The sequence below is a fragment of the Hordeum vulgare genome, chromosome 6H (assembly GCF_904849725.1).
Source record: "Hordeum vulgare subsp. vulgare chromosome 6H, MorexV3_pseudomolecules_assembly, whole genome shotgun sequence".
Lineage (NCBI taxonomy): Eukaryota > Viridiplantae > Streptophyta > Magnoliopsida > Poales > Poaceae > Hordeum > Hordeum vulgare.
In genome coordinates, this window is record NC_058523.1 from 507778514 (window position 1) to 507795112 (window position 16599).

General features: G+C 50.1%; 1 protein-coding gene across 1 annotated transcript; it reads left to right on the forward strand.

Annotated features, from left to right (window-relative positions):
• Window positions 1–12124: 12124 nt before the first annotated feature.
• LOC123402189 (auxin efflux carrier component 1a) lies at window positions 12125–15158 on the forward strand. Its single transcript, XM_045096069.1, has 6 exons — window positions 12125–13502; window positions 13607–13877; window positions 13986–14071; window positions 14180–14337; window positions 14553–14629; window positions 14733–15158. The coding sequence occupies exons 1-6, from the start codon at window positions 12395–12397 to the stop codon at window positions 14797–14799; spliced, it is 1767 nt and encodes a 588-aa protein (XP_044952004.1). The 5' UTR covers window positions 12125–12394; the 3' UTR covers window positions 14800–15158.
• Window positions 15159–16599: the final 1441 nt, after the last annotated feature.

Sequence of the window (16599 nt, forward strand, 5' to 3'; positions counted from 1 at the left end):
TCAAGAATCGCCTAAGTACAAACTTTCTCCGAGTGTGCACTAACCGTCGCACTCGGGGACTTAGCTGCGATCAAGAATCGCCTAAGTACCAACTTTCTCCGAGTGTGCACTACATGTCGCACTCGGGGGCTTAGCTGCGATCAAGAATCGCCTAAGTACCAACTTTCTCCGAGTGTGCACTACACGTCGCACTCGAGGAATTAGCTGCGATCAAGAATCGCCTAAGTACCAACTTTCTCCGAGTGTGCACTACACGTCGCACTCGAGGACTTAGCTGCGATCAAGAATCGCCTAAGTACCAACTTTCTCCGAGTGTGCACTACACGTCGCACTCGGGGACTTAGCTGCGATCAAGAATCGCCTAAGTACCAACTTTCTCCGAGTGTGCACTAACCATCGCACTCGGGGACTTAGCTGCGATCAAGAATCGCCTGAGTACCAACTTTCTCCGAGTGTGCACTAACCGTCGCACTCGGGGACTTAGCTGCGATCAAGAACCGCCTAAGTACCAACTTTCTCCGAGTGTGCACTACACGTCACACTCGGGGACTTAGCTGTGATCAAGAACCGCCTAAGTACCAACTTTCTCCGAGTGTGCACTACACGTCACACTCGGGGACTTAGCTGCGATCAAGAATCGCCTAAGTACCAACTTTCTCCAAGTGTGCACTACACGTCGCACTCGGGGACTTAGATGCGATCCAGAATCGCCTAAACAACAACTTTCTCCGAGTGCGCTCTAACGGTCACACTCGGGCAATTGTTTGCGATCAAGAATCGCCTAAGTAAAAAGCTTCCTTCGAGTCTATGTTAGAGATCCACTCGGAGGTTAGCAACTACCCTCATTGGGGCTCATGTAGATGTCAAGACAACTGACAATTACATGAGTAGAAGACCCTCATCGAAGCTCATGCAGATGTCAAGACAACTGACAAATACATGAGTAGCAACTCGCTCCGAGTACGACTTTACAGTCGCGCCCGAAGACTTAGCTGTGATCACGAATCGCCTAAGTAAACAATTGCCTTCGAGTGTATCCTAGAGATTCACTCGGAGACTTAGCAGACCCTCATTGAGGCTCATGCAGATGTCAAGACAACTGACAACTACATGCTCCGCATGTTTGCCACTGGCTTCACCAAGAAACGCCAAACAAAAACCACGAGCCTAAATCGTGTCAACAATTATTTGGCAAAGGAAGAGCAAAATATTCGGTTCCAATTCAAAGTTGGTTTAAAGATAGTCGGTTCGGTGTAGATCAAGCTTATCCACACCGAACCACGAATGTGACGGCTAACAGCAGTGGCCAAAGTTTGATACAACTACCACTCGGCATACCGAGGTAAAGTTTTTTCAAGCGTCGTCAGGACTCGCACTGGGACTGGCAGGCTCCACGAAAGTGTCGAGGTCCATCCCGTCGGCGATGCGAGTGGCGCTCTCAAGGAAGGTCTCCATGAAATCTTCGAATCGAAGCTTCTTGGTGTTGGCAACTTGCAACGCCTTCAGCTTCTCTTCGCGAACCTCCTTGAAATGCACTCGGACCAGCGACACCGCCACGTCCGCACCACAGTGAGCAGCAGACTTCTTCCACGCCTGCACTCGGTTCGGGACGTCCTCCAGCTGAGTCATCAACCCTTCCATCTCCCGCCGGGGCTCGTCTTCAGCCCACAGCTCCTTGTCGATTCGGCCGACGACCTCTCTCAGGCGACCGACAAAAGGTCCCACTTTGCCAAGACGAATGTGCGCTCGGAGCATGTCTCGATTGGCGTCCTCGCCGAGTGGAACGTTCGAAATAACCGACCGCTCAATGTCAGCTGCTTCAGCCTCAGCGTCCATACAAAAATCTGCAAAGACAAGACGAGCAGACAATAAGCGCATCATGAAATACAAAGTCAAGAAGCACTCGGAAAAACAGAACTTCCACCGAGAAGCGCAATCATCTTCCTTGCCCAGTCACTGACGTACTTCTCCTATGATATGCACCCATGTTCATCACCTTCATCTGTCCCATCAACTCGGTTCTTTGTTTCCCCATTTTCTCCATTTCGTCCACCAATGCCTTGTTTGCCTCACGGGACTCCTCCAAGGACTTCTCTCGTTCAGCCAGAGCGCCCTTCACACCAGCCAAGTCATGAACAGCTGCCTCCAGTTCCGCAGCAAGCTGAATTTTTTCAGCCTTCAGAGCGTTGTACGCTGATCCCATCTCGCAAGTCTTCTGCAAATCAGCGCGAAGAGAAGATCAGACAAATTCAACAAGGAAAACAATAAAAGCTCGAAGATTCTTCAGACCCCTGCCGACGCAAGCAGTCGACAGCGGCCTCGGGGACTACACCCAGTGGGTTCACTAAGAGTGACCCCACTGCCATGAAGCTCAAACAGGTCCGCCCTATTGAGCTAAATAACAAAAACAAGCCTATGAGGCTACTACTACCCGACCTGAGTAAAATTACTCTCGGGGACTACTTCCAGTAGGTGCACTTGGAGTGCCCCCACCGGTAACATTCGAACAGATTAGTTTTGATGTGATCAAGTTAAAGAAAATGTATATAAAGACAACTGCCGGTGCAAGCACTCGACAGAAGTCTCGGGGACTACACCCATTGGGTTCACTAAGAGTGAACCCACTGCAAAATAATCATACTGCATCCGAGTATATTGCTTAAACACCGAGTGGGTTACAAAGAGGAAAGTAAATACTTACTAGCCCACTTACTCGGATATCATCCCGGAGTTCCAAGCTTCACTTGTACACAGACGCAATGGAGTCGTACGCAGTCTTGGCAGCACCCGCCATCAACTCCGCGTGCACCATGGCCCCCTTGGCAGCTCCCACCTGATCTTCCGGGAGGCGTTGGGCGTCGTACTGGACGGTCGATGGACCTGGCACCACAAGAGACTCCTTGGGCATCCCAAGTCCTGCTCCATTCGGTTCAACAGCGATGAGCGCCGTTTCAGTCGACGGCATCGTCTCGGTTGGCGGCGCGTCCATGGCGGGGGTAGTAGCAGATGGAACAGCCTCAAGGACAGGCACCGCAACTTGCTCGGACCTCTTCTGGTCGTCCTCCTCCACATGAATCACCTCTGAAGGAAGCCCGACCGAACGACGTGAGACCACAAGAAAAAGGGCAAGATCGAAGACAGATTTCGCGAAACAATAATTTGAGCTCTCGGAGTCATCACGACGTACCTTGCTGGGATGTGGCAACGTTGTCCGTATCCATGGGATCGTCTTCCTGGCATGGCGGAGAAGTGGCGGAGGTAGCAGCTCTGTCGAGTAAAATCCACTCGGTTTAGCCACCTTGGGAGGTTGGCCTACGGGCTCGGCAGCAGCGTCCCTAGTCCTATTTGTGCTCCGAGCACTCGGAGCCACGGGAGTAGCTGGCAAGGCGCTCGGAGCCACGAGAGTAGCTGGCAAGGCGCCCGGAACCACAGGAGGAGCTGGCGGGGGACTCGGAGCCGCTGGGGGAGCCGACGGAGTCACAGGTTCGTGGCGGCGGTTAGTTCGAGGCTCTGGTGGTGGCGGTGGAGAGCTCTGCTCCTCCTCTTCGGACTCCTCCTCCGTCTCCCCACTGTCGGAGACGTACTCGGCGCTCTCCACGCTGCCCTCCTGGCTGCCTTCCTCTACCTCAGTCGGATTCCCGTTCGAGACGGGAGAAAACCAGTTAGTCCACACCTGCACGAGATACAGTCGACAACATCAGACGTCAGACAGTGATACAAGAAAAAGCGATAAAACTAAGACAATTGTGAGCACTCGACAAGTTATACTCACCTCATTCGGAGGAGGGTTGTCCGCGCGGAAGGGCTTCACTTGCCGGGCTCCTCTGGGTTATCGCAGGCGCCTGTGATGCTGCGGACCCACGCCGTCACAACCTCCCCGGTAACGCACTCGGGGTGAGTCCGAGTGGAGTCCTCAGGCCCCGTGTAGTGCCACATGGCGTGGTGTCGAGCTTGCAAAGGCTGGATACGTCGACCCAGGAAAATCTCCAGCAAATCTATGCCGGTGACTCCCTTGCGGACGACATCTACCAGCGCGTCGACCAGAGGCTGAATCTGGATCTTTTCCATCTTCGTGAGCGCAAGCTGCCTAGGCGGAGCCGGTCGGTCTAGGCTAAAAGGTGGCAGTCCAGTTGCGGCATTCGGACAAGCGATGTCCTGGCAGTAGAACCAAGTCGACTGCCAGTTCCTAACGGTCGGACAACTGAAGAGCGGGATAGCTACTTTTGCTTTTCTTCTTGAAGCCTAAGCCTCCGCAGAGCTGGAGGAGATGAGTTTTGTCGTCCAACTGGCTAAGTCTTTTGATGGTTTGGGATCTAGCGGAGAAGATGTGCTTAAAGAGCCCCCAATGAGGAGGACAACCAATAGAACACTCGCAAAGCACGACGAAGGCAGAGAGATGAGCTATTGCGTTGGGAGGAAAATGGTGGAGCTGCGCCCCGAAGTGGTTCATTATACCTCTGAAGAAGGGATGAGGAGGCAGAGAGAAGCCTCAGTACACGTGACTGAGCAGCAAGACGCGCTCCCCCTCCTGGGGCGCCGGCTCCGTCTCGCCCTCTACCGGCAGCCTCCACGTCCTGTTCTCGATCACGCCTTGCTCCACTAGCTCCAGCATGTCGCTCTTCGTCACCGTGGAGGGGAGGAAATCCCCCTGGATCCAACCCGCCGGCAGTGCCCGCTGTCGCCGTTGAGCGGGAGCCGTCGTCTTCTTCTTCTTCCGCGCCTCGAGCTTGCTCGTCTGCCCCTTCGTCATGGTGGAGGCTGCAGATCCGCCGAGGAGGAGAAGAAGGAAAGAGTTTGGGGTGCGCAGGAAGCCACGGGAGAAGCGGGGCGAGTGCGAGTTATCAGGCGAGTGCAACGAGAAACCCTCGCTGGAGAGGTTTAAATAAGGTTCCGACTGGGTCACTAGCAGGTGGCCCCGAAATCTTATCCCCGACCGATTGCTGTGATATTAGTGGAGGAGATGAAGGCGCAGAAATCGAGGCGGCAGATACTACTCGATGACGATGTCATCATCCCCGTTGAGCGCGCGGCAACCGAAATTTGAGGATCCCAGAAAATCCACCGCTGTCAGTTGACCGGTCACGTCAAAAGATTCCACGGAAGCACTCGGTCTCTGACGATTCGTTTCACAGATATATCCACTCGGATCACTGGTCAAGAGGATAAAATGGATCGAGGCAAACAACACCAAAGTCGCATCCATACTAGTCGGATCCGTACTCCAAGCATCGCTTCGTCGTTCCAACCCCGATCCATTCGGGGACTAATGATGGGGTTATAGTCCTAGGGTAGGGTCATAGGCCTGCCCTATAGGTCCTACCCAAGGACTACCCTTCATAAGGGACAAGGCCCTTAGTCAGTTCCGACTGAATTAAGGACTTCCCATCATCCAGTCGGTGACGATTCCTTCATCATCCAGTCGGAGATGAGCATTCGGAGCGTATCAAACTTACCGACTGGATTCCACTCTGTACATCGTAACCCCCCTGGAGGGCAACAGTCATACGTTTTCATGTACCTTTATTAGCATTTAAGGCATACGTTACCTATAATGTAGACATTTAATCGCCACTACTCCACCCGTGTGCACCGAACCGTTGTGAAGGGCAGCGCACTCTATATAAGTCGCCCTTCCCCACTGGTGCGGGGGTTAGCAATTCACTGTAATCCATATTCCACTCGACATCAAGCTCCCAAGAGCACTGAGACGTAGGGCTTTTACCTCCACCGTAGAGGGGCCTGAACTCATACAACCTCGTCGTAGCTAAGGCTCTGCCCGTCCTTTCGTACCTTACACATCTACTGTCAGACTTATACCCACGACAGATGGGGCCTTTAATCCAGAACAACACAATGCTCGAGCTGGCATGGTACTTCGCGGCGAGGATGGCCAGGTTATCTTCTCCTCTTGTCGCTATCTTCGCTCTTGTTCTTCTGTCCTCGAAGCGGAGCTTGCTGCCTGTGCGGAAGGAATCGCAATTGCAAGAGCTTGGAGCTCGCTTCCTATGATTATTGAGACGGATTGCTTGGAGGCTGCGCAGATGATCGTACACGAGGAGACTGATAGATCACCATGCATGGCTCTTGTCATGCAAATCAGGAGAGCCCTAGATGAGGTGGGGGAACATGTGATATCACATGTAGTTAGGACTAGGAATAAAGTGGCTGATGCCCTTGCTCGGACGGCCGTGTTGAACAGCGTACAGATGTGTGGCTTCGTTGTACGCCAGTAGTTATATCTACCCTTTGTACAAAAGACTCTTTTGATCCCACTTAATTAATGAAGGTTTTCATTCGCAAAAAAAAAATCACATAACATGCAAGAGAGAGAGAGAGAAAAAATAAAAACTGATTTCTTTTATATAAATCTTAATGTAAGATCTCATACTAATATACTACTCTCTCCGTCTCGGTGTATAAGTCATCTTAGGTTGTGCATCGTGACCAAGACAGAGAGGAAAACGAGAGAAATCAATGCTAATTACTAATTAATACCATTGCATGCAATGAATTGACCAATGCTTGTTGTGCTAGTTAGGTCGGTCGTAATGGGAGTACCATAGCTAGTATCATGCATGCCAACTAAGCAATTTTCATGAGGTGACATAGAATTAAATGAAGAAAGAGAGGGTTGAGTATCATATCATAATACCGTATCATATTAAATGTTGTGCTACTATGTGTCTTGCATGACAATAAATGATACTAACATATGATACTATGCATTACATGTGTAGTATCATATAGTAGTATCATATGCATGATACTAGTATATGATACTCTCCATTACAACCAGCCTTATTCTCAAGTCATTAAAAACATACATACCCCACATCTCTTATTGGTTGATTTCTTTATTCATGTCAAAAAACAAGAAACGAGGTGAAAGTTGATGCATCGTGCCTAAATATTTTAAGATTATTTAATTTTCGTAAGGTGACTTATTCATCGAAACGGAGGGAGTAACATTGATTGAAATTTAACGAAATCTTGATCAACGCAGACTTAGGGTGTGTTTGGTTTCAGGATGAGGTGGAATCGGACGGGTTGGTTCCATCCCTAGCAGCCATTCTCGTGTTTAGTTGGGTTAGGAATCGGAATTGGGTCATCCGCATGCAGGAAATATTTCCTCCAGATGCTTCACCAAGTGATTCCGTCGATTTGGAGGAACCGACTCGTTATTCGTCCATGAAAGCAAGGAAAAAAAAGAAATAACCAAGCAATTCTCACCGCGCTCACCCCCGCACCCGAACAAAAGTTTCGTGGTTATTTTTTTATGGTTAGTTTTTGGTGGTTATTTTTTTCATTTTTGTGATTATTTTTTTCGTGGTTATTTTTTCATTTTCGTGATTATTTTTCGTAAATATTTGATATGTACTCATGATCATATATTTTTATTTGCATGTGTTGAAAATAGAATGAAAATGTTGTTGAAAATTTAAATTATAGGCTTATCAAATGCAAAGAACTCTATTTGTTCAAAGAAGTAATCTCACCGTTTACAGATTCTTCTCATTTCATCTCTCCAACTAAACACCGGGACGGAACCAACCATAACATTTTTTATCATCAACTGAACACAGGGATGGAACCAACACATAACTTTAAAATGGAACCATGACATTTCATGACTTTTGGTCCTCAAACCAAACACACCCTTAGCGAATCTGTCTAATAAAACATGCCGAATCAGGGATCAGCCTGTAAACTTAGGTGCTGTTTCTTTACCCAGGGACTAGACTAAAAAGTCTCTTTTAATCCCTAGATAAAGAAACATGAGGGACTTTTTCTTAAGGGACTATAAAAAAATTTTATTGAAGGAACTTTTTTCTTTAGTTCCTGGAACTAAAAAAAAAGTCTTAGTCGGTAGAAAACAAACACCAGCTTAAGTAAACTTCCCGTACATGTACCAAAACTCGGGCCAGGAATATGCAGGCGCAGCAGCTAACCTATCCTTCTCCCTCGTGCTCTTCTTTCTTAACGCCAGCGCACATCTCGGTGTTCCCCGCGCCCTTTTCACGATCTGCCAGGCGTTGTTAAAATATGGCCCCGCTCGCTGTTCGAAACGCGAGTTCCGACGAGAAAAATCGGAGCAGTTCGTGGCGAGCTTGTCGCTTTGGTGGACCTCTGTTTTTAGTACTACCAGTCTACCACTGCTGCATCCGTCTCGGTTTATAAATCATTTTATAAAAACAAAATAATCTTAAAACTTTAAGACATGATGCATTAACTTTCATCTCGTTTTTTGTTTTTTTTTTACTTGAATAAAGGAATCAACCAATACTTCTCAACACCACATCATCAACCAACAGCACATCATACAAGCTTTTTAATAGAGTGTATGTTAACCGTACTACATCCGTCACAGTTTATAAGACACACACGTGTATCTAGGTCGTCAATTTGACATATATAAAATGTATTGTTTTATATAAAAGTTATATCATTAGAAAATAGAACATCTAAAAATTTTAATGATATATTTTTTGTAATATATGATTATCATTAAGTTGGTCAAATTGACGACCTAAGTATACGTGCCGGACTTATAAACTGAGATGGAGGGAGTATGTAAAATAACTAAGTGGGTCCATTAAATGTTGAAGAAATAACCATGTTTGCCTCGGAGTTTGTGCATGAACCGTTGCTTCAAGTTCATACGATTTCATTCTCTCTCTTCTTTTATTATGTGCCATGTCATCAAAATCATCTATGTTGTAATTTTACCAACGATGATCATACGACCATTGATGATGCCCTTATACCAACGATTAAACATACGGACTGTTGGATATGCTCTAAGAGACGTGTGGCGTGTATATTTTTAATGATTTGAGACTAACTTACACGACATACAGTGACCAATTCATTACATGCAACGATATTAATTAGCAAGTTAACATTATTTTTTTGGGGAGTGATCTGCGGCGGCGCGCCGCCCCAAACTTTTGACCGGTCGCGCGCGGGCCGCGGGATCCACCAAACCCCGCGCGTCTGCACCGTTGGATCCGCATGCAACATTTTTTCTCCTATGCAGCAAAATTTCGATGCGATGCATTAATTTTTTCAACTGTTGCAACAAAAAACAAATTTTGTAGCAAAAAATATCTACGTGATCGTAGCAAAAAAACAAAGCTGATGGTACGTGGAAGCAAAAGTCAAACGTCGGTTGTAGCAAATATTTACGTGACGTGTATGCAACTTTTTTAGTGAACGGTTGCAGCAAAACATGATACCGGTTGTAGCAAAAAGTAACACGGTTGTAGCAAAAGTAAAAAACATCAATTGTAACAAAAAATCCGACGAACTGGAGTTACAACCAAACGTATATGTAATTTTTTTACTGGGACAAAAAAGTAGTAAAAAAATTGTTTAAAGCCAAAATAACGTTGGTTGCAACAATTTTAGATGGAAAATGTTGCATCAATTGATCAATGAAACGCGTGAGTGGGAAAAATGTTGCAATGCCCGGACGCGCGAGGGAGGACCGGCGCGTCGGTTCGGCCGGCGCGCGGATGGGAAACGATCCCCTATTTTTTTTTCCGTCTTAGTTGTGGTGTACTCCCTCCGTTCCTAAATATAAGACCTTTTAGAGATTGTACTATTAACTACATACGGATGTATATAAACATATTTTAAAGTATAGATTGACTCATTTTGCTCCGTATGTAGTCTTCTAGTAAAATTCCTAAAAGGTCTTATATTTTGGAACGGAGGGAGTACAACCTAAGATGTATAAATCGAGACGTAGGGAGTACTATACTACTACTTCCGTCGCCGTCCGAGTCCGACCAGAAGCGTAAAAGAAAAAAAAGGGTGCGTATCGCCAGCTCGATTCCCATTTTCCAGACCCGCACAAAAAAAGACCATTTCGTTATTTCACGGCCGTCTTACGGGCAGTACTACGCGGGTGACTTGCCCACTCGAGCAGGCGCATGACTTTGCGCCGCGCCACATCAAATCCGGCGCAGGGGACAGTGAAAGATACGGCTCAGGCGGCTGCCATCCCTGACCCTTGCCGTATGAGGAATATTCACCGCTACGCGCGCAGCCTAGGACCCCTAGCGGATTCTCTCTCCGTCTGGTTTCACCTCATTTGTGGCAATTTCGGGCCGCACTTTTTCCGATTCCGTTATGGACGGACGGACGGATGGATCATGGATGCATGGATGGATGGCTCGGGGATTCGGGGGAAAGCGAAGGACGGGGAGCGGACACGTCACGGCCTCCCCCTACTGACCGCCACCCGGCGAGTCCATTTCTTTCGCTTCACGGCGGCGTAAGTATGGTGCGCGCGAGTTCCCCGATCGCGAGGGGCTAAAAGAACGTCTCGCCGTCGCTTCATCTGGGTAGTGTGTAGGGGTACGTACGGCGTGCATTTCGCCACCCCCTAACATCCCGATTTCGCACCAAAACATTCGAATTGTGAATCTAAGAGCAACTCCAACCGCGTGACCTAAACGGAAGCATGTTTTATCTATTCTTGTCTGTTTGGGTCGACATGATCATCCCATTTTTAAAAAGAATTGATCGTACGTCCAACAAGATGACCCAAATCTCGTCTTTCTAGTCCATGGCAAGCGCAATCCGTCGGCAGCGGATTCGCCAAATCATAAAATTTCATTGCCGTCGCCGCAGATCCACCACTAGGCCTCCTGCACCAGGACGAAAGATGCACCCCGTCGATAGATTTGCTGCTAGAGAGCTAGGGTGGCCGGGGAAAAATGGGATCGTCAGCCTAGGGTTTGTGTGCTTACGGGCAAAGGGTGGGGGAAGGGGATAAGAAGCAGAGACCGTGACGCACACTGACGGGCCACGAAAAGGAGCACGTGGGCGAGGCGCGTGTCCGCTCCGTGTGTGTTGCAACGCAAATGACGTTCAAATTTAAACCTAACAGGAATCATGGACGAACGAAAAACGGAAGCACGTCTGTTTGGGTTAACGCTTTGGATTAATCTTTTTGTCCTTGATGACAAAAACGAGCACGAATGAATGAAATAAATCGCGCGATTAAAGCTACTCTAATGGCTCATGAACGGATCAACTTTCTTGTGTCAGGAGCCATTTTTCCGTCCCTGGATCCATGTCGCAGCTCACGGAGTGTGTATGTGAGCCATGCCATTATATAATTTTGTTTTTTACTAAATGACCCTTCTATAAGCTTAATCCTTTTACTATCCATCTATAAAATTAATATATCATCTTGTTAAGCTTAAGTACTAGTCAACGCAATCAAAAGTTTAAACTGATGATGACGCGGGAATAAATTACGAAAGGCAGAACTTAAACTCAAGACCTTAGCCTTGATATCATGTTAAGCTTCAAGCACTAGCCAACACAGTTCAAAATCCAAACTGATAAAAAAGATTATATAATCCATATATATACTTCAACACATCTGTGTGCCGATAAAATTGTCAAATTGTTTGTCATTTTTAAATACGTGGTGACTCCATATGATTCATTACTTACCTATAATTCATGCAGCAGCCCGTCCTGTGTGCCAAAAAAGTCAAACAATTTGACCTTTTTATCGAGGAGAAATTTTGAAAATAAGATTTTGAGGGTCAATGAGAGGGTTTAGTTTCCCCTAAATAAATGACCCTCCAAACTAGCGAACGTTCGCGAGGTGAGGTGTGCGAATGATTCGATGGGGTTTTAGTTATGATGAAATGGAAAGCAATAATGCTATACTTACAAGATGTTTCAGAAGACATTATTGAATGGAAAGAGGTGGTAGTTTTTTCAGAAGACATGGCAGTTTCTTCCTGTGAAGGTAATATTTTCTTAAGATATGCCATGTCATTTTAAACAAATTGGCACACAACACATAACTAAAAATGCCATCAAAATCATTTGAAATGCCAACTTTTCCAGTGAACGTTCGTCAGACGACATTACCGAGAAAAAAAAGGAGAGGATTTAGTTTCGAGAAGGGTCATTTAGTACGAATGTCGAACGGTACCCGTGCCGGGCGTATGTATGTATGGTGTAGGGTGTAGCTGTCCCCATACGGCCATAAACAATGGCCCGGCGCATGCACTGCATCTGCTTCCATACCCCCCATTGGCTCCTCACCAACTCGTCGCGGTCTCACTCGCTCGTCTCCTCCTCCTCTTGTGAGCCTGAGATGCAGGGGAAGGAGGGCAGCGCGGCGTCGGATAAAAGCAAGGGAACAAGGGATGGTCCAAAGAAAGCTTGGCCCGCGCTGCCATCTCGCCTAAATAAAACTCTCCCCCACTCCACCACACACCCCCGCCACCAGCCGAACGCCCCTCCCCCTCCCTCCTCACTCGCTCGCCTGTAAAGACTGAGCTGAGCCCGAGAGCTCGAGGATCCATTCCTCCATTGGCGAGCGAGAGAGGTCGAGAGGAGCAAGGAAACACAGGGCAAGATGATCACGGGCACGGACTTCTACCACGTGATGACTGCGGTGGTGCCGCTGTACGTGGCCATGATCCTCGCCTACGGCTCCGTCAAGTGGTGGGGCATCTTCACGCCGGACCAGTGCTCCGGGATCAACCGCTTCGTCGCGCTCTTCGCCGTCCCGCTCCTCTCCTTCCACTTCATCTCCACCAACAACCCCTACACCATGAACCTCCGCTTCATCGCCGCCGACACGCTGCAGAAGCTCATGATGCTCGCCATGCTCACCGCCTGGAGCCACCTCTCCCGCCGCGGCAGCCTCGAGTGGACCATCACCCTCTTCTCCCTCTCCACGCTCCCCAACACGCTCGTCATGGGCATCCCGCTGCTCAAGGGCATGTACGGCGACTTCTCCGGCAGCCTCATGGTGCAGATCGTCGTGCTCCAGTGCATCATCTGGTACACCCTCATGCTCTTCATGTTCGAGTACCGCGGCGCCCGCATGCTCATCACCGAGCAGTTCCCCGACACGGCTGGCGCCATCGCCTCCATCGTCGTCGACCCGGACGTCGTCTCGCTCGACGGCCGCAGCAACGCCATCGAGACCGAGGCCGAGGTCAAGGAGGACGGCAAGATTCACGTCACTGTCCGCCGCTCCAGCGCGTCGCGCTCCGACATCTACTCGCGCCGCTCCATGGGATTCTCCAGCACCACGCCGCGCCCCAGCAACCTCACCAACGCCGAGATCTACTCGCTGCAGTCGTCGCGGAACCCCACGCCCAGGGGCTCCAGCTTCAACCACACCGACTTCTACTCCATGGTCGGCCGGAGCTCCAACTTCGGCGCCGCCGACGCGTACGGCATCCGGACCGGCGCCACGCCGCGCCCGTCCAACTACGAGGAGGACGCGCCCAAGCCCAAGCACCCGGCGCCCGGGGCGGGGCACTACCCCGCGCCGAACCCGGCGGTGGCCGCGGCGCCCAAGGGGCCCAAGAAGCCGGCCGCGAACGGGCAGGCCAAGGGCGAGGACCTCCACATGTTCGTCTGGAGCTCCAGCGCATCGCCGGTGTCGGACGTCTTCGGCGGCGGCGCACCGGACTACAACGACGCCGCGGCCGCTAAGTCCCCCCGCAAAAGTAAGTAGCGGCAATCTCTCTCGCCGCCACGCACTTCGCTCGATTTGTTGTTGATTTCGTAGGCTGAGGCTCAATTCTTGCTTTCTTTATTGCTACTATTGCAGTGGACGGAGCCAAGGAGAGGGAAGACTACAACGTGGAGCGAGACGACTTCAGCTTCGGGAACAGGGGCGCGCTGGACAGGGACGCGGAGGCCGGCGACGAGAAGGCCATGACGGCGGACCCGAACAATGCGATGAGCGCGGGGCCGACGGCGATGCCGCCGACGAGCGTGATGACGCGGCTGATCCTGATCATGGTGTGGCGCAAGCTCATCCGCAACCCAAACACCTACTCCAGCCTCATCGGCCTCATCTGGTCGCTCGTCTGCTTCAGGTCCGTACGCCCCTCCCTCCATCCCTCCCTAACTAATCCAGCAACGTAGCGATCGACATTAACCACGACTCTGACGCGCTTGTCTCTGCATTCACTGGCGCCGCGCAGGTGGAACTTCACGATGCCGGCAATCGTCCTGGGATCCATCTCCATCCTGTCGGATGCGGGGCTAGGAATGGCCATGTTCAGCCTCGGTCGGTGTCCATGCTTCCTGCAATCCTGCTGCTACTGCTATTTCGTCCTATGCAACAGTGGGCTGGGTTCTTCTTGCTGATGAGTCGACCTGGTGGTGGGCGTTGCAGGTCTGTTCATGGCGCTGCAGCCGCGGATCATCGCGTGCGGGAACAAGGTGGCGACGTACGCCATGGCGGTGCGGTTCCTCGCCGGCCCGGCCGTCATGACCGCCGCCTCCTTCGCCGTGGGCCTCCGCGGCACGCTCCTGCACGTCGCCATCGTCCAGGTACTTGCTTGCCTCGCTTTGGTCTCAACCATCGAGCCGAGGGGGGTGAAAACTGAAAAGCAGGGGGGGATAAACAAAGAGCGAAAAGGCTCGGTGTGCCCGTGTCCCTTCTTTTCCCCAGTCGCCAGTCCCCTCGTGCTCCTGCTTTCGCGCCCCACTTTCTTTGGCCCCCCCTTCCTCTAACCTTTTCCTCTCCGGCTCCGGCCGCACGACAGGCCGCGCTGCCGCAGGGCATTGTCCCCTTCGTCTTCGCCAAGGAGTACAGCGTGCACCCTGACATCCTCAGCACGGCGTAAGTACTTATTACAGTAGTACTACCGTTCTTGCTGTGCTGTTCCCGGTCCGGCGAGATGCGACGCTCCCGAACTCACCGTTTTTTCCGCTTGGCTTTGCAGGGTCATATTCGGCATGCTCATCGCCCTGCCCATCACGCTCGTCTACTACATCCTGCTCGGCCTGTGAGCCCGACTCCCTTGTAAAGGTCCATGGCTTCGCTGCTGCGGGCTCAGGAGCAGCATGCTTGGAGTGACCACCAGGGGGCTCTTCATTTTTCCTCCCCTCTCTCTCTCTCTCAGGGTCTCTCTAGAGCAGCAAGATAATGGTGGCGCTCCTAGCTAGGTAGGACAATGGCGAGAGTCAGTCAACAACAGTCAGAAGGGCAGGGGAAGAAGCAAGTGCAAGTACAGAGCTTGGGCGGGGGGACTGGGGTCGCAGAATTGGTTCGGTTCTGAAAGGGGCTTGCGAGTTTTGGTTGGCTACGCCGACCCCTGTAAAATGGATGCCGTTCTGGTATAACTGACCTTGATTGTCTTGTTCATTAATTCCATGGCACTCCTGACCCGAGAGATCGAAGATGCTCCGGCTTCGTTTCTCTGATGATTGTGACGGAATTCATCTCACTGTCGTGCTGTGACGTTCCATGTATGCTTTCGTTTCTTACAAGTGTGCATCACGGAAGTACGCACAGCGCCAAATCGTTGTAACAGTGATGAGCGGCTGGCATGGCTGCGCTTGATTAAGTCGAGCTGTTCGAGGCCACAGAAACGCATGGGCGAGGCCGGCCGTTCAAATCAGTGATCGCTGGTTTGATATGACGTGCCGGCTACAGTTGTGTGCGGCCAATTAGTATCCGGACGACTTAAGCCGCATGCGTGGAGACGCCACCATGAAAACAGGTACTACTGGTCCCATTTGTAATGAAGAAGCCTTTCCTCCGATGAATGTATTAGAGCATCCCTAACAGAGTCGCCGTAATCCGTAATCATCATAATCGTTTGTTTGGCAATTTTGGTTGCAAATGACAGCCGAGAAGAAACGACATCCGCGCACGATCTGCATATTTGAAACGTACTCCGTCCTGAAAACGGTTTTGCGCGATCGACATTTCCCTTTCCCTATAGTCTTCCTTCATGCATTGCCGCCTTCCCCCTCGTCGTACTATCGCATATGACCGTTTTCGGTCGTCCCAAGTCCACGACGATGATGCCATTGACGTCTCATCCAGCTCCACAACCTGGTCCGTTGATGTGGAGTCGAATCCCTTGACTTTGATGACGGTTGCGCCTCCTGCCCCTCCGACGGCCGCCTCACACCATCTTGCCCACCGTGAAGGCGCAACTTAAGCGCAGAGGTGACACACCTTATGCCCCAGTCGCAAGCGTCAGCCTAATCCTGTCGGTGCCGGAACGCCCCGCAAGAAAGAGACAAAAGAAGTAGGTGGGCTATCCGCTTGCCCCTACACCCTTCGTACAAGCGGCGAGCAAAATTCGAACGCCTTCCTAGCCCGACATGGGACAAGAAACACGACGAGGTAAAGAACCATTCATGTCCCTTGTATTTGTATTGGTTCCATTGAATGCGAGGTGACAATGGAAAAATGTTGCAATACAACCTTTGTGATGTTGTGAGGATTTTGTGTATTTGCTAGGACAGATGGTCAATGGAGAATTGTTTCTCAATAATATGATGGGTGAATTAGTCAAGAGAAACGATTTCGATCTGGACGGTGCATTGTTATTGCATTTTGAGATAGAAAATTGGATCAATTCCATCCACCTGGTTCATCGAGGAAGAAAGCATTTTAGGCCTCAAACTACACCCAAGATGTGAATATTGCTCATGTAAGCCCTTTTTCATGGTGTTCAATACGCCATCTAGTTGCTCGGATGGCGTACATATCATTCTGTACATCGCAGGGTCCTCCTCTCTAATTAGGACTCGAGACTAACCGACGACGCTCTACACATATACGATAAATGTCTT

Bases quoted from the DNA above. Each gene is read 5' to 3' on its own strand.
- LOC123402189 (XM_045096069.1), top strand. From the start codon at position 12,395: ATGATCACGGGCACGGACTTCTACCACGTGATGACTGCGGTGGTGCCG. The intron at 14,072-14,179 runs GTCGGTGTCCAT...TGGGCGTTGCAG, and splicing joins AATGGCCATGTTCAGCCTCG to GTCTGTTCATGGCGCTGCAG. The intron at 14,630-14,732 runs GTAAGTACTTAT...TTGGCTTTGCAG, and splicing joins CCTGACATCCTCAGCACGGC to GGTCATATTCGGCATGCTCA.